The sequence below is a fragment of the Dermacentor variabilis genome, unplaced genomic scaffold (assembly GCF_050947875.1).
Source record: "Dermacentor variabilis isolate Ectoservices unplaced genomic scaffold, ASM5094787v1 scaffold_12, whole genome shotgun sequence".
In the NCBI taxonomy this organism is placed as follows: Eukaryota; Metazoa; Arthropoda; class Arachnida; order Ixodida; family Ixodidae; genus Dermacentor; species Dermacentor variabilis.
Window position 1 is genome coordinate 14,244,745 of NW_027460280.1, and position 23,844 is coordinate 14,268,588.

The 23,844-nt window shown below is 47.3% G+C and overlaps 1 protein-coding gene across 7 annotated transcripts in view; it reads right to left on the reverse strand.

The window, feature by feature from the left end:
- LOC142566053 (uncharacterized protein ZK1073.1) overlaps positions 1 to 23,844 on the reverse strand; it is a 434,522-nt gene that overhangs the window by 168,280 nt on the left and 242,398 nt on the right. For all 7 annotated transcript variants that reach the window (XM_075676780.1, XM_075676778.1, XM_075676779.1 and 4 more), the window contains one exon: positions 4,716 to 4,779. In XM_075676780.1, coding sequence (XP_075532895.1) covers positions 4,716 to 4,779 — 64 coding nt within the window. The remainder of the gene's footprint in view (positions 1 to 4,715; positions 4,780 to 23,844) is intronic.

Here is a 23,844-nt window from a genome sequence, read left to right on the forward strand (position 1 = left end):
GTCTTGCTTCAGAAGCACCAAGGGAAGCTTCACCCTCTGGCTTTTGTAAGTCACACTCTCACAGGAGCAGAGCGGAACTATACCGTAACAGGGAAAGAGTGCCTAGCAAATGTATTTGCACTGAAGAAATTTGACATGTATCTCGATGGGGCTGATCTTACTATTCAGACTGACCACCAGGCGCTGACGTGGCTGTCAAAGCTACAAAACCCAGCCGGCCGTTTAGCCCGTTGGGCCCTCGCTCTTCAAAAGTATAATTAGAGTAGAATACAGGAAAGATATGTTCAACAAGGTAGCTGACGTCCTGTCCCGAGCACCACTCTCCGGGGTTGGCGAGCCGGCACCCGAAGTCCTGGCTGTGGCAGTGCCTGTGGACGCCTAGGGAACACTGATCTCCCGTCAGCAGCTACTCGACGCCCAGCTAAGCGACGACCAGTGCAACTTGATACGCAAGGCACTGGACGGCGCCAACCCTGCCGGTAGCGGCAACTACGACTGCTACATGCAAGCAGACGACGGCCTGCTCTTGCGGTATATACCTGCTGCCGATACGGATTGCGGTGAGTCTCCATTCCGTGTCGTTGTGCCTAGGAAGCTGCGCAAGCCTTTTCTAGAGTACTTTCATGACACCCGCCTCGCCGGTCATAGCGACGGCAAGAAAACATTTGAGAAGTTGCGCCGCGTCGCGACATGGCCGCACATGAGAAAGCATGTCTTCAGATACGTTCGCACATGTCCCACCTGCCAGACCGTGAAACCGAGGGGAGGGAAGCCACCGGGCTTCATGCAACCAGTTGAGAGCCGATACCCATGGGAAATTGTGGCATATGATGTTATGGGCCCATACCCCAGGTCAGCTAAAGGGAATCGATACTTGTTAGTGGTCACTGACCATTTCTCCAAATGGGTAGAGCTGTACCCGCTACGCAAGCGGGATTCTACGATAATCTGGGATAGGCTGTTGGAAGCATTCACCCGTTTCGGTTTCCCAGCGCAGCTTATCACAGACAATGCTACATATGTCACAGGCAGGATATTCGTTGACACTTGCAAAGCTCTTGGCGTGCAGCACAAAAGGACGACACCCTACCACCCTCAAGCCAACATGACGGAGCGTGTGAACAGAAACCTTAAGACAATGCTGGTGGCTTTCACCGAGCGGCACAAGGACTGGGACGTTCGTATCCAGGAGATGGCTTTCGCCACAAGGACCACAGTAAACCGGTCGACAGGGTTTACGCCAGCGGCTATTCTTCTCGGTCGCGAGCTCCATTTTCCTATTGAGCATGTATTCACCAACGGCTCTGAATTACCAACTCGCAATTACTCCACGTTCACACAAAATCTTTCCAGCCGCCTGGCCCACACTCTGAAGGAGGCCAGGGAAAACTTGGACCTTGCCCGCCTGGAGCACGGGGAAACAATACAACATAGGCAGGCGGCCCCTGGAGTTCGCGGTCGGCGACGAAGTGCTCCGCCGCACGCACCCACTCAGCGATGCTGCAAAAGGGTTTGCTGCTTCCCTCGCGCCTAGATGGGATGGCCCTTACGTGATCGCGAAACGTATTTCTAGCTTGGTGTACCTACTGCGGGAAAAACACGGCAGCAGAGTAATAGGGCCCGTAAGCTTGCACGACCTCAAAGCGTACTACGAGCGCCCATCAGACAGCTAACCGTGCTTCAGTCATTATACGAGTTCAGTAGTTAACGCGGCTGCGCCCTACATCCGTTATCTGTTAATCGCGACGTTTTTACATATGCTGTCCTCGGATATCCTCGCCTTACGCAGAATGCCACGCTACCACTCCAACGGGCGTGACCAGCCTGGATGCCACGGCGGCCCATCGAAACTTCACCTACGTCGTCGGCCTCTCACCGAGGCGACCGATGGGCGCTAGCGTCGGTTGGGCGAAAAGTGCATTGTCTCTGAAAGAGCGCATGCCAATCGGAGCCGTCACGTAGAGCTCCGAACGACGCCAGACATCATTCCAGCTCATCGCGTGCCAACTGCCCCGAACATTTTGCTACGCAACAGCCGTGATGTACTGGACTAGGACGATGCATCGTGCTGTTGTTACATAGTGTTGTTACATAGTGTTGTTGGACACCCAGGCGGGTGTCCGGTCTTGTAAGAGGGGGAGTGTCGGGCCCTTGGGCCCTCTCTGCAGCGCGCACGGGGGAAGCCTTTGAAACGCGCGCCACAACTGCACTCGTCGCATGGAGCATACGCACCGATCGCGTATCGTGAGAACTCGCGCGGGGAATGCTGGGAAGGCGGCTGCCCGTTAAGAAGGCAGCTGAGACGGGACTCGTGGCTTTTTTCCGGGGCGCGGGCCTGGGGAGGCGCTGGTGGGGCGTGGCCCGTCTAGGTTTCTTTCCGAGCGTGCTGCAGAGCAGGGGAAAAAGCGTTTTGTGTCCGCGGGACCAGTGCTCTTGTTGTTCGCTTTTGGTACTGTCTGCGCGCCTGGGTCGGTGCTTGCTTGCTTTCTGCGCTTTGTGCATTCTGTTATCGACCGAAAAATTGTGTTGGTTGATGGTGTGTAACGGCCGCTCTTTCTTCGCTCCCTTTGGCTTGTATATTTCGTTGCCTCGCTATTCAGCTGCTTGCTTCTTTGCTTTTGCTGCTTTTTGCTGCTTTGCTTCTTTGCTGCTTGCTTCTTTGCCTTGCTCTTTTCTGCTATTGGCCGCGAGGCTGCGGTAATTTTGAGTGTTACATTCTGTCGTAAATTAAAGCGGTTTTTTGTTCCTTGCGCCTTTGGTCCTTTGTCGTGCTGGTCGCGGCTCGCGGACCCCCTGAGCGAAGGCGAGGGGCCTTCAAGTTGTATCTCTCTTTTAGTCAATTCACAATCTATAGAGTGTTTATAGAGAAAAGTCGTTACGTTAATTCCCATCCTTAAGATTGGCTAGAGACAAAAGTCGCCTGCCCACTACTTTTAGTCATTCTATGGACAGTCTACTGAAAAAATGTGGTTAGTTGCCTATTTCTATTACTCTATGTCTTGTCTATAGACACCGTTATTGAGCAAGTCGCTAAGGCAACTATTTATTTTTGTGTACTGCTTGTCTATCGATGGTGCTTATATAAAAGTTTCTCAGGTGCTTATTTCAGTCATTTTGAGATCTATAGATATTGCACACCCGCACGGTTACAATTGTCGACTCTGTTTATTTGTCAATCAATAACGGTTATTAGGATTTTACCAGACTATGTTCAAGTAGCATTGATGCACGAGTTTCAACATGATCCCAGGTGGAGCCTATACGTCGGCAATGTTCACGCAAACAAGCCACACGGATGCGAACACCTTGGAGAAGCAGATGGTAGCTGCAAATGTATTATTTCTTCAGCGCTACTTCCTGTCTTTTTATTTGTTAGACAAATCCCCTAAACCAGGGCCGATCCAGGAGATAGTTGAAACAAAGCGGCGGCACACTGTAAAATAATTCACACCCTTGAAATTCAAAAAGGGTGTAAATGTGTCTACAACTCTCACTTCTTAGGGTGTGATTTTTATAACTGACACCCTAAAAGTGTGACTATAGACACATTTACAACCTTTTTCACTTTTAAAGGTGTAAATTACTTTAGAGTGTAGCGGAGATAGTGTGAAGGTTAGTATAAGCCACTGGGGTTGTATGCTTTTGACGTTACTCTACAGCATTTTTGTAGAGTTTCATACATAGATGGCGCAACTTCCACACGTACACTAGTCAATTTGCTGACCCTCTTATATAACCTTTGTAGTCACTCTCGAAACTTTCCCAGACAACCTTCTTAGGTGCCTTTAGCATGACTTTTAAGGCAGTGTAATAAAAAAAAAGAACGCTGATGTATTGCGTGACACGTATTGAAATGAATGCGAATTTCAAAGAGAAACGCATGCCAAACAGACATCAAGCTAACAACAGACTCCTGATATTTGTAACTGAAAACGCGGAATATGTTGTGATCATGTGATTGACTGGTGTCAAGAATGTAGTGTGTGTGATTGGTTAAGTGTCCATATCGTTCTCATACATACTTTTGATTGTTCTCACACCTTGGCTTCATTGCTAACATTGGGTGGTTTCCTTGTGGATTGACATTCTACAGTATAGATTCATCGAAGCTTCCTGTTCATGTTAAATATGTGCCAAACAGCCAGCGCGGTGTCTAATCGAAAGTATGCCTTCGCTACCGAGCAGACGTGTGCATTGAAGAATCCACGGACGCCCACTTGCATGTGTGGAAGCACAGGCCAGAAAACCTGTACTTATTGTCTGCAAGCTACTACATTTCAAATATGGAGCGCGGAAGAAATTCGGAAAACCTAGCACAACTGGTTCGGTAGAAAATAAATAAAATAAATAAGACATTACAGCCTTTGGCTTCCAGGTCATCGGCTAAAAATAAGGAAAAAGGAACGATGAGCGGTGCAAGACAGGAATGGTGACTTAATGCAGCCGCTGAAAGTACCCACCAACGTAGAACCCCAGCGCCGCACCGTGTAGCAGTGTTCGCAAGGTTTGGATATATGTCCTCCGGAGCGTCTCGCTTGCACGCAGTCACTGTCGCCCCGAAATCACACTGCCCGCGGGAGCGCGGTGATAAGGTTCGATAAAACTTTGTATGCCAAAGGCATCTTTCGTCTGCTCAGGGAATGTGTGACCAGTTCTTGACCAGCACACAAATAAAGAGATTAAAAGGTAGCGAGCATGTAAATGAAGCCACTTACGGTTATTCCCTATGTCATGGACTGTCAGGAACACTGCTTTCTTCTCGAGGTTGTCCATGTCTCCCTGCAAAGAGAAAGCAGACTGTCACACAAACGCTGGTGGCTAAATGTTTGAAAAGGGCGTTACAGGAAGGCAGAGAGAACAAGCTGCCTATGGTGACCGGAATTACGGCAGCAGCAAGATCGTCACGCGTTTCCCGGAGACGATGATAATTTGTATTGGAGGATGGAGCGGCATCACCTGGCCTGCTTGATGTAGTCAGTTTTTCCTGAATCAATGGCATTGCTACCTATCCTTGATATTTTCTTCCTTCAGTAAAACATCTATGTTGTAAAGATACCTACATGCCTGTAACGCCTCCGGATCTATTACTGTATTCCCTTTCTTTTTTTTTCTCACCAGTACTCTAAACATGTCTTGCTTACCTTGACCGCATCCGCTCTGAATCGCAGCGTTTCTGAAAAGTCGACATGGGACTTTCTGGGAGAATATCAGTGCATTCCATTGCAATGTCGCCAAGCCTGTACATTGCAGTACCAATGTAGTGTATTCCATTCCCACCACTTGCGGCTGCACTTACATAGGGCAAACAGGACGCTGTATTAATGAACGTTTGCGCGAGCATGCTCACTGTGTCGAGATTAAGACTGGCAGTAATCTGGCTGTTCATTGTGCCAAGTGTGGCTGTACTCCACTCCTTGACCACACACGTGTGTTGAAAACGTACAGCAATCAGATGGCCAGAGAAATCTTTGAGGCATTTTCAATGTGTCAGTTAGGAGCCACCTGTGTTAGTTCCCCTTCTATTGCACTTTATGATAAAGAACTTAAGTTCCTTAGAAGTTAAGCAGTTTGGCCTGTGTCCACCATGTTATGGTTTCTTTTATATTTTTTAATGTCATTGACGCATGCGCAGCAGTAGTTGACCGACGATGCCTTTTCCCCTCCCCTTCTTTCACTCTCTTTATGCCTGTCGCAAATTGTATATATTTGCGCAGGCTCCAATAAAGGTGTTGTTGGCAGTCAGCGCTCGTCCTGTGCCCTCCCTTGTCCGTGTTTTTTGCGCTGTTTTAAATATGAATGTACAGGTTTGCCCTGGTAACTTCTTCGGTATTTCTAAATCCCCATAGTCTTTCTTGTTTGCATCCTTTCCACTCAGTTCGCTGTCTCTGTTTCACTCACCTTCTATTTTATGACTCCTGGTTGTCTATTTACGTTTTCAATTGAGCTTTACCTTGTTGTCAACTTTCTTGACCACTTTCTACATTTTGCGTTTTGATGCACAGATATATGCGCACTTCGGCCACTCATTTATTTTCATCTATGCTCGGTCGCGAGTCATTCTTGACAACAAATTTTGCTTTCACTTCTCTGACTTCAAAAGGGCCTTGCCCAATGATGTCACCCTGCGCTGTCTCATTAGTGGTTTTGTCGCGAGCCACCAAAGCCAATCGTCCCTCCGACCATTCGTTAACTTCAAACCTTAACAAGATCTCCGATTTTAAGCAGATACTTGCATTGGGGAACATTAGCGCTTGAACCATTGCTGCTTTCGAAATTCATCACACTACGTCGCATTTATTGTAGCACCGAGGTGCTGCTCGTTTCGTCCTTGTTGTATTGCACTTCATACTTGAGATTACGTCGGCGGATATTTGAGCAGGTATTATATTCTTCGTTTATGCACACGCCTAGGCATGGGTATGACTATGGGTACGACTTACTCAACGGTATCACGTTGTTTTCCTCTCTTGACTAAAGAGTATAATTCCCGATTTTGTTGCGCTAAAATTAAGGCCTAGATATGTCGCTTCACTGCAATGTATTCCCATAAGTAGGCAAACGTCTTGCACTCTCCGCTAGTAGCAGTATGTCATCTGCATACATCCGCCCTCTTTTTCATCCTTTGCCCATTACGGAAGGAAAACTAAAACCGAATTCGATACTTTCCAATTCTCGTTCTATGCCTGAACAACAATGGAGACAGAGAAAATCCTTGCTTCAGTCCTCACTGAATTTCCTCTAGCTGTCTGAATTTTCCGGCATCTTATACTCTTTTTACTTGGTTTTCCTTCTATATCAACCGAGCAGCTCCGCGAAGTCATCCTCTATGCTCTCGTGCTTAAGAATATTGTAAGGCGGACGTTCAATCGGCAACTGCCGCTCTGTGAGCACGAGCGGCGCCCAGCGATGAAACCGACGAGACGGGATGATGATGAGTAAGTACAGATATGAGGAAGGTGAAATACATAAGGTGATCACACTACTGTTCCACGTGGATGAAAGCCTGGGAGCAAGCTAAGCTGTCGCGTAGCAACGGTGTCAAAGGGCGCCTCACCAGGCCCCATAGCAAATTTTGGTTACACGCTGTAGGTTGCTACATGTCCTATAGGGAGCGTTCTGCCGCAAAAAAAATTTTCAAGTCGACTCATTAATAGCCGAGGTAGAAATATTTCACTGTCGCGAACCCATGATTTCAGGAGGCGAGGTCCACCGCCAAGTAAGACACTCTCTCCACTTGCCCCGTCTAGCTTTCGCAAGCGAAATTCCTTCTCTGCGTTCTCCCATACCGGACCTCTAGGTTCGCGTGTCGCATACGTCATGGGCCCCGCCTTCATTGTTTTTCTCCTCGCTATATTACGGTGCGGCGCACTTCTGCTCATGGCATTGTGCGCGAGCTGTTGTGATTGTCTCATTTTTCGCGCAGTGCACGAGAACACCTGACTAGCAGTAAAAGTCAGTGTTACACGAATACTGAGGCAGACACAAGCGGATCACAGAGCATGATTTCGCGCTGGAACACGGTAGAAAATGACATAGTTTCGGTGTCTGCGCGCGCGACTGCACGATGTGGGAACAAGCAGACGAAGCGGAAGTACATCTCCCTTGCCGCAGTGAGAGTAAAACAAAAACCTGCAGACATTCGGTTTGTGTGTTATATTATTTCTCTAAGCTTTAATTCGTCTATTCATGCAACATATTACACAAATAACAGATGTTGCCTAGAACAAATCACGTGTCATTACGAGCGACACCACAGCAAACACGCGCACGTAGGCGCACTAGCACGCCACCCTCCGGCTTGCAGCGCGGCGACCGCGAGGATAGAGGAGGCAACCTAAAGTTTGCCCGCGCGGCACTAGCGCCGAATGTTCCCCTAGCGTACCGATGGAAGTTTCGAAGGTCGTCGCTGCGCTAGCGCGCGCCCGTGTTCTGTTCGGCGGGAGCGCTCGCGCTGGCTCATGCGCGTTGTTTTTGCGATGGCGAGTGCGACCTCATCAGCCAGTAAAGGTGGCACGCAATACTGCTGTGTTGTTGATTGCCACAACAGCCCCGAAAACACGAAAGGTCGAACGCCGCCCGTGAAATTCTACAGATTTCCGGGGAAGTGGTACGAGAAGGACAGACGACAAGCATGGATAACTGCAGTGCACCGAGTCAAGTCCCATACTTTCGTATTCGCGTGCAATATCGCGGCCGCTCGATGAAAACGGAATAATGATATGCCTGTTTTTAGCGCGCAACCGTTTGTTTAGTCGTGCCGCGTAGTTGAATTGTGTTGACATCCGCCGCTTGTTAGCAGTAAATGCATGCGTGTTGCGCCGCTGATCTCGGCGACACGAGCTCGATTCCCGGCCACGGCGGCCGCATTTCGATAGGGGCGAAGTGCAAGAACACCCATCTTACCGTGTGCTTTGATTTTTGTGCACGTTAAAGAACCCCCCGAGGTTAAAATTATTCCTGAGACTCCTTATTACAGCGTGCCTCATAATGATTTCGTGGTTTTGCATGGTTTTGGCAGCTAAAACCCTCGAATTTATTTGATTGTACTGTGCCTTCACTGGTTACTGCATGTAGTGAGTGGCTGCAAGACTGCATGTCTACAAGTTGTGTGGTTGCCGTGTTGCTGCCTCTAAAGGGGGGTTCATATTATTTGAGAATTCGTATTTGGTTATTCTGCTCAAGTCGCAGCACAAGGACACTTTGCCGCTCGACCAAAACATGCACCTAGTAGGTAAGTTGAGCTAGGCTAAAAGATTACTCCTGACAGTCCCCAAATGCATAAAAAGCATTTGCACACATCACGCGGATACGCAATTTTAGTTTTGTTACCATGCATAACAAGGGCAGACAAGCGCAAGTTGCTGATGTAACTTACGCTTGCAACTGCAAAAAATTACATGTGAATCCTGGGGCGCTATAACGTAAAACTATTCCAAACATTTCTATTCCAAATCTGCAGTCAGCCTTCCGCGATTGGTCAAAAACTTTTTTGGGCCACCCCCACTTCAACTGTAGGTCACGCGACGTCACGAAAACCGCGATAGCTCCCCATCTGATATGACGTGCAAACACTGATTATGCATGATTTGACCGAACAAAAGAAAAATAGTTATTTCTGATTCGACGCCTTTTCGGCCCCAGCCCTCGGCTATTGGTCAAAAGTTCTGGGGCAGGACCCACTTCACCTGCCTGTCACGAGACGTCACAAAACTGCAAAAACTCACCGCGTCAGAGTGACGTGTACGCGCCAAAGATGCATTAATATGCCGAACAAAACTGAATTTTCTGAATAACCGCTGGCTGCCCCGTTCCGAAAGGAATAAAAGATGGCTGCTGCCGATCGCTGATGCACTAGCTACTCGCACCTGTCGGAGAGCATGGGTTTATTTGCGTATAATGAAACATTTTGCGTAGCCGTGTAACGTTTTCGAGCACTTTCGGAACGTTTACGACCGCGTTCTGCCAACTCTTCTTTGGTGAGGATCCGTTTTAGTGTCATTCTTACGCTTCCGTTGCATGCCGCCGCGATTGTCGACCAGCCACCGCAAGCTAAGTAAGGGAAAGCGGACCAATCGCAGACGCCGGCACCACCCTCTTCATCCAGTTATCGATATTCAGTGCAGTGGCTCGGCCCCATCGAATCCCTCTCCACTTGAGCGTGCTCCTCGCCTCTTGTCAGTCAATTAGATAAGACAAGCCGCTCAGTGTAGGCAATGTTATTCGTTTTGCAAGCAAACAAAAGTACCCTCCTATGAACGAGGAGAGCGTTTGATTGGTCTACTTAGACAACCCTACGGGTGACCACCCGATGCTTGCGTCAGCGGTTACGCAAATTTGACGTCAGGAAATTGGAATAGAAACATATTGGAATAGTTTTACGTTATAGGGCCCCTGAAAACACTCTTTACTGCACTATTTGCTCTCGTGACCAAGCAGAGCTGATTAAACTGTGCAACAAAGGTGGAATATCAAGATATGCGCCATTGCCCGTAAGTACACAATTTTGGAATTGTTATACGTAGAGCAGACAAGCGTAAGCGTAGCCATGGGGGCATCTAATGCCCCTCTCCTAAATAGGTTATATATAAACACACGCTCGCGAATATTGGGGTGCCGGAACACAACCTCTCGCTCGTCCTAAATGGGATGTGCCGCAGCAGATAAGCGTAAAAGGTATAGCTGATGTAACACAGCTGCAAAGAAAATATTTTTCCAATTATTTATGGGGCAAGTGAGTAGGCGATGATGATGTTTTAATCAGAGAGCAGCGTCGGAAGATGCAGGCAACGGATCGCATTTTAAGCATTGAACTCTCTCAACACGTGATGTCACATGAAACCTCGCAGTGACACTGGTTCAACGCAAAAACAAGCAGGCTTCGCGAAGCGAAGACATCGATAACGCTTGCCGTTGTTCGCTGACAGCTCTGCGCAAATCAGAACGAACACAAACGTGTAATTTACTAATGCTCCAGCCAAGAAATTTAGCAGCAAACGGTGGAAGCACAAAATGAGAGCAGCCGTTTGTGCGCACTCAGCTACAGAGGAAACTAACGGCAATCGTCGCCGTCCCTGCACATCTCTGCAAGTATGCATGACCGCTTTGTGCCTGCATCATATAGAAATAAACGTGGCTAAATTTCTGAACTTGGTGCATACCTCTAACTCGACGTCGTATACGATCTTGTCAGACACCTGTGACACGCACTTGGCTCTCACTGTCGCATCACCGTCCACGATTTGTTCAACGCCGTACACGTGCGGAAGCAGACGCTCCCCTTTCGTGAGGTTTTCGCCAAGAAAGAAAATCTGTCGGTGTCGGCAACCTTCTTGAAACCGCATTGCAATCTTTGCATCACTGTTGCGCAAGCAGGCGATCTGCCGTCGTCGAAAACTGAGCGCCGTGAGAACGAGCAGCGAAGAAACGCGCTGGCGAACCGATGTAAACAAAGCGGAGACCGCGCCACGGCACGGCCGCGCTGCATAACGTTTCCACATTGGGGGCGCTGTCAGGAGGCGCAGTAGCGCCGCCTGGCCATGGTTTTCTCGTCTATAAGGGAAACCGGCGTTCGGTTTGAAATTTCACGTGTTTCCGCGGCGCGTAGCGATCTAATACCTATCGCGCATTGTATGCTCTGCGCTTGTCCACTCAATATGGCCAGGCCTGGTGAGGTGCCCTTTAAGGGGCCAAATGTGACGCACCGTTCACAGTTTTTTGTCAATACCGTGTAAGAACCAATATGGCGCGACTACAGCACTAAATCAGCAATGCGAATACGGGTGCACAGCAACACTTCATCGCCAGAATGTAACGAAACGGCGCGGAGAGTGACGCCATGGCAGCTCTGGCGCTCTTGTTGGCGCAATCCCTTGGTGCATCCCTTGTTGTTGGAAACTTGGGTGCGGAGCAAGCGTGGGACAAGACGAAACAAACGACTGCTGTATGGTTGGTAGACGTAGCGGTAGAGTACGTCGTCTTCGAGTTTGAAGAACAAGTTATCGGCAAAGTGGGACGTTGAGAGGATTAGAGAGGCCCCCGCAGAAGTTGGATTATGCGGCGGCAATTGGCAGCGACGAGTTACGGAGTCGCCATCTGTCGGAAGCGCCTCCCTTGCGTAGTATGAGGGATTACACGGCGCGCTCCTCATAGGTTTCACTTACGGCGCTCAATAAGAACACCACGCGGCAGCCCTGCTGGACATTTATGTAGGTACTCTCAAAACGAGGGAAGTTTTTGACTGTCAATATAGTAATCTTGGGCAAACTGAAAGCACAGACTCGTTTACAGACGCTATTTCTTTACCGAATACGTACAGGGAACGCCACTGCGCGCGGTCGCCGCGATTGAGTCTCCCGAACGGGCTTCTTGCGCGAAAGCTAGGCACACGCTGGGAGTAAACTATGTGAAATATGTTCGTATAGTGGGCTGCTTGTATAACCAAATGGAGCATAACAGAATGAAGCCTCCATGCAGCGATCGCATGGGTTCGCAGCGACCGACTGCGCGTCTCCATGCAAGCATGTCCGTGCACAATGTTTTGCTTTCGCTGTGAGCGCGTTTTCGCACCCTGCCGTGAGATTCGGGACGTAGCATGCGAGCATTTGACAGCACACTAGCAACCATTGTTGCGTGTACGCTATCAGAACTGTTCAAAAATAATTTCTTTATAGAGACTTCGACGCCTACGGCGACATGTGTTGTGCCGTCGCGACGATTCAATCTTTTTCTGTCTTCTAAATTCTTGGACATTCCAATATTATTTCTCAAGTTGCGTCGCACTGTATGTTTATCGGTCTTCTCAGCGTGCGATTTCCCTCTGCTTCTTTTTCGTAATCCAGTGCATTAATTCATAACACAAACATGACCATATGCCGTTCCTTTCTTAATGTGCGTCTTACCGCTCCCTTTCCATTCCAGTTAACTTGCGAGTATCTAGCATCAGCAAGTTCATAGACCAGACCGTCATGACATTAGCCGGGCATCGGGCGCGGGCGAGCGTCTCAGTCGCGTTTTCTGCTACTCACCGAACATCGCGCAGTCCCGGCGCCGTAGCAGAAATGTTCCTCGCGTTTGTGCTTGCTGCATGCCAGAGTTGTAGCCAATGCTGTCTGCCGGTTATAAGTTTCGCAAGCCAAGCTTCACGCAACTCCTTGCCCTGCGGCTACGTGTGAATAAGGCTGACACCGGGCTCCGTTGCGTACGTCCGGCACTGCGGCATCGAGCAGTAAGTATCCTGCCATGCTGCACGCCTTCAAAGGCAGCCACTACCTATTATAGTACTTTCAAATGTTGTCCAGCAGACATCCAAGGCGGTAAAGCCTCACCACTTAATCAGAACCGCGGCGCAAGTGGCACTTTAAACTTTCGTTTTCAGCTCAAAAATAACGTACAGCGCGGAGGACCAGGACTGCGATACACGACATTCACAGCGCTGACTTCCAACAATATTTTATTGCGTTGCCACATCGTGTGTATATATACAAGAAAGGGCACGCGCACAAAATATAAGACAGTCACATGGGGTGTTCTGACAACAAATCACTGAACTAAGAGCATGGTCACCTGAAAAAAATTAAAAAATAAAGCATTACGATTTCTATCTGTTAGATAGATGACTTCACCAGGTGTCAGCGCGATAGAGGGGGCACTAACGCAATTACTACCAAGTTTTCTGATGAAATCAGCTTCCACAATTTCCCGAGTGAGCTGTGAACTGTGTCTCGCTAAAATTTCAGTATCTTCGGAGAATGGCACGCAGCCGCAGTCCCGGCAATGGAAGCACAAGTGGGCCTTGTACAGTGCTGTGGACGTTGTTACAGTGCTCTCTTAGTCGATCGTTTAAGGCCCTACCTGTCTGTCCAACATATTTACTGCCGCAAGACAGGGGAATTTGGTAGACTACATTCGTTGTGCACGTCACAAAACGTTTTCTGTGCCCGACAGAACAACAACTCTGATGCGATTTAGGCGCGTTTACACGCTTACAGAGCCTTGCTAATTTTTCCGGGGCTGAGAAAACGACTGTGATTCCTGCACGCTGCCCAATTTTCTTTAGCCTATGGGAGACATCGTGCACACACGGTAGCACTGCAAACCTGCGTCTTTCAGCCCGCTGGTTCCCTGATTGCGTTAGTGCCCCCTCTATCGCGCTGACACCTGGTGAAGTCATCTATCTAAACAGATAGAAATCGTAATGCTTTATTTTTTTCATTTTTTTCAGGTGACCATGCTCTTAGTTCAGTGACTAGCTGTTAGAACACCCCATATGACTGTCTAACATTTTCTGCGCATACCCTTTCTTGTATATATACATACGATGTGGCAACGAAATAAAATATTGTTGGAAGTCAGCGCTGTGTATGTCGTATATCGCAGTCCTTGTCCTTCGCGCTGTACGTTATTTGTGATCATGAATTACCATCTAGCCCAAGCAAACACCCTTGTTCACTTCATTTCTAGTACAATGGGCCCTTTCCGTTCGTCTTTCCCCTGTTCCTCAGCAAGTCCTAGTGTTTTGGTCAGTTTGATTGCTATTGCCGTGCGCCGAGCTCGTTCATTGGCTTACTGCATCCGAGTCAAGATTCTACCTCCCGAAGTGGCAGCCCTGTGTGGTGGGTTCAGACCCTCTCGTGGGTATAGCGTGAGGATCTGCAAGATTCTGCGCTCGGAATGGCAACGCCAGGCCCGCTCCTACCGTGACGTCTTGTTTCTTCAACTTCAAAATTCTGACAGACCGTCTACGGCAAAGAAAAAGTGGCGTGAGTTGTCTGCTTTTGTCGACAGAACTGCTGAATATCTCTGGCAACATGCGCAGGAAGCTAGGACCTCTCAAGCTGTCTATACAGCTTTTTCCCTGGCTGTCCTCGCAACACCAGTTGCGGAAATAAACCTTCAACCTTCAACCTTCTACAACTACGTGCCATTACTCCAAAGAAGACACCTTTGCCGAGGAACAATGTGCACCGTGTTGGAGATGTGACGCTTCGAGAAAAGGTGCAGCATATGTTAGCCCTTGGGCCTAAGTTTGCCGTGGAACCTCGAAATTTGCCACACGAACTTCTCACCCTTGTTAGGCAAGCTGCTGGACGTGCCCCGGACACCAAATCTGAAAGGTGTGTTGCAGAAGGTGTGGATGTTTTAACGCGTTGCAGACCTTCCACAAGGGTACTCCCGATCGGATATGTTACATCGTTTCTGAAAGCGAACTCGTTATCACTTTTACCCAGTGACAAAGAAGGTGGTTTTGCTGTCCTGCCTTTGGGTGACTTCAATGCGAAGGCCACTGTTGCCATTGATTCAGTTTTTAAACCTGATGACAGTGTTTCCCTTGCAACCGTGAATTTGAAAGAAACAAAACTATGCAAATCCCTTAGCCTTGACAAGCTAGCAAAAGTGATAGAAAAAACTAAAAAGCTAAGCCTAGACATTTTCTTCTCAGCTAAGAGGCATAAGAATGACTGCCCTCTTCGGATTATCGTAACTGAAGCAGCGACTTGGCAGAAAGCTGTTGGCTTGCTTTTGCAAGATAAACTAAACCTTCTAATCAGTGACGATCCTTTCCTCGTTAGAGATTCTGGTGAAGTTATTAGTTGTTTAAAAGAGAATGAAAAGGGACTCAAGATGCTCTCGATCGATGTTAAACATCTGTACTATTCACTTCCGCTTGACAAGTTGCTTCTGGTTGTTGAAGAATGCATTGATGACTTTGGATCAGTTGGCTTTCAGAATGCTGCAGGTGTTTCTGTTAGCGGCTTTCTTGAATTGCTCACCTTCTACTTGAAATCAACTAACATCTCATGGAATGAACAAAATTACATACAAAGGAATGGTGTTTGTATATGATCATGTCTGGCGCCCGTTCTAAGTGATATTTATCTAGCTCATCATGATCGCAATATTCATGGTCACCTAGCCGCGTCCCCTGTTGTCAAAGTGTGCAGGTTTGTGGACAACTACCTGATATTTATTGATTGCACTAATCCTGCTTTTGAGCCTGCTATTTCTGAAGTCTTGGAGATCTTTAAGAAAGAGCTGGAGCCTCTAGAACTTACGGATGAGGTCCCCATTGGCGATTCCTAGCGCTTTCTAGATCTCAGGCTGAGCCTTGCTAACAAACATGTGTGCTGGTGCTTCGAACCTAGAAGTAAGAAGCCACTCTTGCCCTTTAACTCCGCACACTCAAAACTCGTTAAACGAGGTATTATAAAGTTATGTCTCGTTAACAGCCTCAATAAATCGTGCCCACACCAGATGCAACATAGTCTTGCTGCTCAGGTTGATCGCCTTTCTTGGGCTGTTTACCCTTTGGCCTTAATTTCAGCCATAGCGGAACAGCTTCTGAGGCGCACAAAACGTGATGATCCCGCTCAATCAGGGAACCAGCGGGCTGAAAGACGCAGGTTTGCAGTGCTACCGTGTGTGCATGATGTCTCCCATAGGCTAAAGAAAATTGGGCAGCGTGCAGGAATCACAGTCGTTTTCTCAGCCCCGGAAAAATTGGCAAGGCTCTGTAAGCGTGTAAACGCGCCTAAATCGCATCAGAGTTGTTGTTCTGTCGGGCACACAAAACGTTTTGTGACGTGCACAACGAATGTAGTCTACCAAATTCCCCTGTCTTGCGGCAGTGAATATGTTGGACAGACAGGTAGGGGCTTAAACGATCGACTAAGAGAGCACTGTAACAACGTCCACAGCACTGTACAAGGCCACTTGTGCGTCGATTGCCGGGACTGCGGCTGCGTGCCATTCTTTGAAGATACTGAAATTTTCGCGAGACACCGCTCACAGCTCACTCGGGAAATTGTGGAAGCTGATTTCATCAGAAAACTTGGTAGTAATTGCGTTAGTGCCCCTCTATCGCGCTGACACCTGGTGAAGTCATCTATCTAACAGATAGAAATCGTAATGCTTTATTTTTTATTTTTTTTAGGTGACCATGCTCTTAGTTCAGTGATTTGTAGTTAGAACACCCCATGTGACTGTCTTATATTTTCTGCGCGTGCCCTTTCTTGTATATATACACACGATGTGGCAACGCAATAAAATATTGTTGGAAGTCAGCGCCGTGTATGTCGTATATCGCAGTCCTTGTCCTTCGCGCTGTACGTTATTTTTGATCATGAATTACCAACTAGCCCAAGCAACCACCCTAGTTCGTTTTCAGCTCCCTTCGGCGCTTCCGAAGCAGCCGACGCGGCCGCTGTGTCCACGTGATCCCTCATGCCACGTCACGCCGACGGTGGCGCTAGCTTTTCCAGTGGTGGAGCTCGCCCCCAATGCGAATCCGAGTGCTGGCTGTTTTCGTGACGCAGAACACTTTGTGAGGACATGTGACACCTGTCAGCGGGTGGGCAAACCAGGGGAGAAATCGAGGGCGCCGTTGAAGTTGGTACCTATCATTACGGAGCCTTTTAGACGGCTCGTTATTGATACAGTGGGACCTCTGCCGGTAACAACCACGGGGTACAGACACGTTTTGACTGTGATCTGCCCAGCGACAAAGTTCCCTGAAGCAGTGCCGCTTAAAGAACTCAGCTCAGTTGAGATAGTCAATGCACTACTGTCCATATCTGCGCGAGTTGGTTTTCCTGCGGAAATCCAGTCAGATCAGGGCACAGTGTTTACTAGCGCTTTGACGACAGCCTTTCTCGAAAGGTGCGGGGTAAAGCTGTTACACAGCTCAGTGTACCACCCACAGTCGAATTCCGTTGAGAAGCTCCACTCCGTCATGAAGCGCGTGTTGGCAGCATTGTGTTTTGAACAACAAACGGACTGGGAGCTGTGTCTGCCTGGGGTGATGTTTGCATTAAGGACCGCGCCGCATGCGGCTACGGGGTTTTCGCCACCTGAGCTGGTGTACGGTCGCTCGCTGCGGTCTCCGCTTCGCATGCTTCGAGACGGATCACTGCCCTCTCCAATGGCTGCAGACCATCTCGTCCAAAAATGGCCGCCTCCTGCGCTGGAGCCTCGCTTTGAAACAATATTCCTTTGAGGTGCGTTACAAAAAGGGGAGTCTCAACGGTAACGCCGATGGCTGAAGTCGAGGCCCCTAACGTAGGAATCGGCCTCAAAGTTATTTGTTACTGGTGTTTTTCTTCCTGAGGCAGGATTTTTACCATATTGCTTTTGTTTAGTGTTTCAAAGTCATGACGTACTTTCTAGTGCAATTTTCCCATTTGTGGACGCGTTCTGAGTGCTGCTAGACTACTGTAAGGAACTAGGCAGTGGCATAAAAGGGGAAAGAGCCTGGCATGGCTTAGTGAGGGTTGTGTCGTGCTTGCTGACTGAGCGGTTGAGTTTCGGCGTAGTTCTAACGCTTGCTGGTTACGAGAACAAAAATGGCAACTCTTCCGAAGTCACTTTTCAATGTCCTGTGTGAACCTGAACGTGAGAACGAGGCCTTCTCTGTGCACTGCGCTCAAGAAACGCCGAGGGACGACCGACTTCGTTTATGAGCATCATCGAGCGACATCCCTCCGGACAGCGGATGCCGTCCCCTGACCATCGGGATCTCCTTCTCCCAGCGGGGCGGTCTGTTACGTTTCGCCTACGACGTGCGGTATAGCCGGCGCGGATGCAACGGACGCCGGGGCTTCGTTCAAAGCGGCGGACATTTTGGCCAGTTCAGCGCTGCCGCAACGCCTCCCGCCAAGCGCGTTCAGGCATGTTTCAATGCCACGTGTCTTCGTGTGTGTGTGTGTGTGTGTGTGTGTGTGTGCATGTTGGTGCCCACGCTTGTCAAAGCGCGGCAGCCGGGGAGAGGAGCTCCCCAACTGTGAAGCGAGGAGGTCTGACCGGCGCCGGCCCGGCGGATGCGTCACTTCTTGTCTCAACGTGTCCGTACGCCGCCGTAACGTGCGCCTCATCCGAGGCGTTCCTTCTTGCCCTCGACTCTGAGAGTATAAAAGCAGCTGCCCACGGACGCCAAGAGGGAGGCTTCGAATTCATCCGTCGAGTAACGTGCTCTCCCGTCCCTCCACTTCGGTCGACCTGACCGGCCGCTTTTTTGCGATGCTATAATAAACAAGTTGTTCTGTTAGCAGTCGACTAATCCTTTGCCAGGCCCTTCGTATGCTTCCAGCTGTGCCCCAGGCCGCCAGGCCAAGGCTACCCTTGGGGCTTGCGACCCAGATGCAACAAAGCAGATTCGTGGATTCTGGTCCGAAAGGGACTTGGTTCGAAAACGAAGTTTACAGGACCTAACTATGTCATCAATACAGCTAGACAAGAAGGACTGCTGAAGACAATATACTACCAAGAACCCAGTGTAAAAGTTGAAAATGCTTCAATTGGGAACGTGCTACCGTATTATCATCGTGGGGGTCAGGATAGCCGATTGGGAGTGTGTGGCGATCTACATCGCCAGCGGGATAATGAACAGAAGAAGATGATGAATGAATGAATTTATTTCTCCTGTTTACAACAGAAAGGAAGCAGAAGCTAGAGGCCATGTGGCCTGACGAAGGCTTCTGCTCCCACAACTATTCGGCAAGCGGCCGTACGCAGCAACTTGTATCATACATACATACTGAAATCAACTGGATAGTCGCGAGACAATATTGTTTTCGTGAAACAAAACATGTATACAAGAAATATGAGAAACCAACAGGATACTCAAAGTACGATGCATTTTGTCTCAGACCAACCACAACCAGAAAACAAAAGAAACAAAAGACTGACAATTTATGGTGCGGTTCTAATCAGACGAACTCAATATTGTTCAGGATGAGTAAGTTTTTGAGTGATTTATTCGAATATTCTATAATTTCATCTTCAAAATCACGTAGGCGATTTAGTAGTGAAGGTGCCTGGTAACTGACTAGTTGTTTTTCGTAATTGGTTCTTATTTTTGGTGTTCTCATGTTATGTTGTCGAAGGCTGTAATACGGATTGGTGGGTACATTCAAGATGTACTGCGATTTGTTTTGTTTAATGTATTGCCCCAACTTGTAATAATACACCTGGTTTGCCTTTAACATAGAATGTTTCATAAAAAATGGTGTGGTTCTAAAGTTTTGTACAAAGCCATAGTATCCCTCGAATGCGCGTAGGATTATTTTTGTAGCACTATAAATTTATTATAATTTTTTGCGTAGTGCCCCCCCAAATTAAAATACAGTATGTTAATCTAGAATAAAAGAGTGCGTAGTATAAGGAACTTTTCAACCATGGAGGAAGCAGAGTACTCAGTCTGTATAAGCAACAACAGTTCTGCTTAGTTCGATAGCAAGTTTGTCGATGTGCATGTTCCAGGCCAAATCCTCTTGGAACCACAATCCTAGAAAATTTTTGACATTTTACCTGTTCTATCAGCCCATCTTCAAAAAGAATAGCCGCATTGCAGTTACGTGGTTTATTAGTAGGAGCAAATATCATATATTTTGTTTTGGAGGAATTCATTTGTAGCTTATTATGTTGTAACCAGCAAGAGCGTTGCTTCCGGTAATTGTTACCTTTTGATTCGAGCTCTATTATAGTAGCAACTTTAAAGATTATGTTAGTATCATCTGCATACATAACTAATTCGAGAGAGTCGGGGATGTCACACAGATCAGTAATATATATTATAAATAGAAGAGGTCCAAGTATTGATCCTTGTGGAACACCCGTTACGATTTCCGCGTAAGATGAAACATTATTTATATTGGCATATTGATAGCGATTGGTTAAGTAATGTCGTAAAAGTTCCAATACGATACCTCGTACACCGCACTGTTCGAATTTGCTAATTAATAAACTATGGCATACTGAATCAAAGGCTTTCCTAAAGTTTACAAATAAACCTAATGTGTACACTCTATTTACAATATTTGTTTGGCATATGTTTGATATTAAGAAGAGCTGCTTCACAAGATTTATTTTTGGTATCCATACTGCATGTCACTAATTACACTATATTTACTGAAAAAATGTTTGTAGTCTAACATTCAGGGCACTCTCTAACACCTTTGACAGAACAGGTAAGACAGATATCGGCCGGAAATTTGTCATTAAATTTTTATCACCTCCTTTGTAAATAGGGCGTACACGTGCTATTTTTAGACAATCAGGAAATATACCGCTCTCAAACATTCTGTTTATGAAGTGAACAAGGACAGGTGCAACTATATCAGCAATGTATTTCATTGGTACTGGTTTCACATCATCATACCCAGCAGAGACGTTGTTTTTTACTTTGAACAGCAGTTGCACAACTTCAGCAGGTGTAATAGGCGTAAGTATCACTGAGTTAGTAAGGCTGAATTTATTCACTACAGATGTGGCCGTGGGCTCCCCTCTGTCGGGATGCTGGGTGCTGGAGATGAAATATTCATTCAGAGCAGCTGCTGTTTCTCTGCCTGTCGACACGCCAGTGGCTGTCTTTATGTTAATCTCCGTGTTCTGTCTTTTCGTAGATGTTCAATCTCTAACTTCATTCCAAACTTTCCTAGGGTCATTTTTCATTTTAGCAAATAGCCGTTCATAGTACTTAATTTTTGCATGCTTTAATGCACCGTTGACCGTATTTCTGTATTTTTTTGTAATCAGTCAACAACTGCACACTCCTGCATTTTACAAACAAGTGATACATTTTTTTTCTTGTTATCATTTCTAGCAAAGCAGTATTTATCCAGGGTTTTCGTATTTTCTTGCTCCTCTGATGGCAAAATTTCAACAGAAACGCTAGGTCGTAGCACGTAATCATTTTATGAAAGAACAATTCGTAGGCTGGGGGGGGGGGGGCATTTGGATCTTGTTTTTCACATACAGATGACCAGTCTGTTGATAGGATCAGAGCACGAAAATTTTCTAATGCGCTTGCGTGGCAACTACGAATCTGCGATTTTTTTCCTCCTTCCCCTCGTTTGTGCGCGTGAGGAATGAAACAAAATACAGGCAGATCATCAGTTATATCAGCGGATGACAGTCCCGCAAGGCAGTCAGTTGGGTGCACATTGGTTATGCATATATCAAGCAAGGTAGCCGTTTGCGCCGTTAGCCTCGTGGGTTCCGAGATTACGTTTGTGCACATGAACGAATTGATGAGACCAGGGGTGCTATGCAGGATGCGCCGAGTTTGGCGAAACTCGGGATCTTCACGAGCTCTGGCGACACCCCAAGATGAAAGCACGAATGGTACCGAGACACAGTTTATCTTTCGACAAGCCTCCAGTTTCATTGGTTTATCTAGATTCACTCTGGCTGGCTATCATTCCTTGGGCGTTGCCTTCTGGGCGGTCGACAAACTGGGGCTCACGTGATCATACCGTCGGTGCATGGTCGTGCCTTCTTTCACTTGTTTGTCGTTCCACCGAGTGCATTACATGCTGAAGCGAGTTGTAAAACAAATGCATTTAGTACAATATTATTAGTTACTTTAACGTGGTTTAGAAGCATTTTGAAGCTTACGAGATGTGCACTGAATGCGTCTTAGACTAATTTGTAATTTAGTACGCTTCGCATTATACCACGAGGCAGCGCTGTAGTGGCGTCATCACATCCATTCACCGGGCAAGCATGGCGGCTAAGCATCAGAGAGGCCCAGTGTAAACAAACCCGTACAACGAGCTTGCAGTGCGCGACGTAGTGATCTGGCTCGACGAAGGCCACTATTTCTTGGATAGTTCTGTTCCTCCGTGGGCAATCTTCTCGTGCACACGGTAAGACTGCCAATAGCTTCGGCGATTTTACAGATCGCAACGCGCACCTACTGTTCACGGCGAAGTGCTGAAGAAACAACTTGTCCGGTGCTGCTTCTGCGAGTGCGCTGAGTTCCTCCACTCTGCGTGACTGCGAGCGTCACGAACATTACATAGTGTGGGCAAAAGGCAGACATCCTATATAGCTACGATGCGACAAGGAGGTGGTACCGACGATGGATCTCGCTACCAACACAGTGAAGGAGACATCGACAAACTGCAGATAAGTATATTTCTACTGTTTCATATTTAGCATAATAAGAGTGCACGGATTAAGTCACTTTCGTAGTAACGAACTGAATGTCCAGCAGTTTAAAGAAGGCAGTGAGAACCAATGAGTGTTCGTGCTTTTACGTGCAAGTGGGCCCGCGAAAATATGGTATAGATGAAGGTAACCTTCACTAACTTGGTGAGGCAACAGAAATTCATGAGTGACATTAAGCTAGCAAAATTTATGGAAGAGTATCTTTATCCAAGTGAAATATCAATAGCAAGTACTGATATAAAGCAGGAAACTTATAAAAAAATTTCATGGGTTGAACAGCACATGGAAGGCATTACCGAATCGTGATCGCCACGTTACCGATATCCTTGAAAAAAGTCTAGAATCATTGCATTTCACCGGTTATGCAATATGGGACATAAACCTGGAGGTTAACAAAGAAACTTGAGATGTCAAGGACTGTGTAGAAAGCGAAGTAACAAAAATTGTTGCAGATAGCATTAAGGCAGGAAGACAGTGGCGTAGTAAACCGTGGCAACTGATATGCTAGTTGAGATTAAAAAAGAAAGGAATCGGCAGGCAGGCCATGCACGTATTCGATCACTTGTTGCCAATTCATATCAGGTGATTACATAAGCATTACAGAATGAATGTCAAGGAGAGAGAACTACAGCCATGGATGGTAGAAAATTGCGTAATGGGACAAGAATATGATGTTTGGAGGCATAGGATGCAATTAGCTCGTATAAGACGGGATTGTAGGGTGAGGCATTTGTTTTGCAGCGAACAAAAATAGGTTTGTGGTGCTGACAGTAGAGACTCGTGAAGGTGCGGGGCCACCTCAGCTGCTGGCACACTAATCAACATGACAATTGGCTGTGAAAAAGAAAACCCCAGTTTTGAAAAATAAAGCAACGTTGTCCCAACGCATTGTTTTACTATGCATACTACACTAGAGGCTTCCACATTTAAGGGCACTTAGTACTAATAGTGCAAGGAGCATTTTTCTTTGTAAATAATGGTTTGTACGTGGCTGATTCATTCCAATACACTTTTTTGCAGCAAAACATTCTGTTGCTGGAGCCACTCAACCGCCTGGTGGCAGTAGGCGAGCGCCAGGCACGTGCTCTTGAGAGCGTGGCAAAGGTCCAGAGGGCTGCTCCGCAACAGTAGTATCGGTGCCCTCACTGCTCTCCTGTCGAGCCCACAGAAGGCACCTTATAAAGGAGCTTTCAGTTTAATATTTTGTTTATTATTCAAGAACATGAATAAAATTATTGCAGTAAACATTGTGCTGTGCATATCAGGAGACTTGTAACATGCACTTGGTGTCCCTTCAAAATAGGCAAAAACGCAAGACAACCTGTGCCACTCTTGGACCATGTAAATAAAAAATACACTAATGCAGCATACACGTCATCATGCTGTTTGTTCTTTCTATGT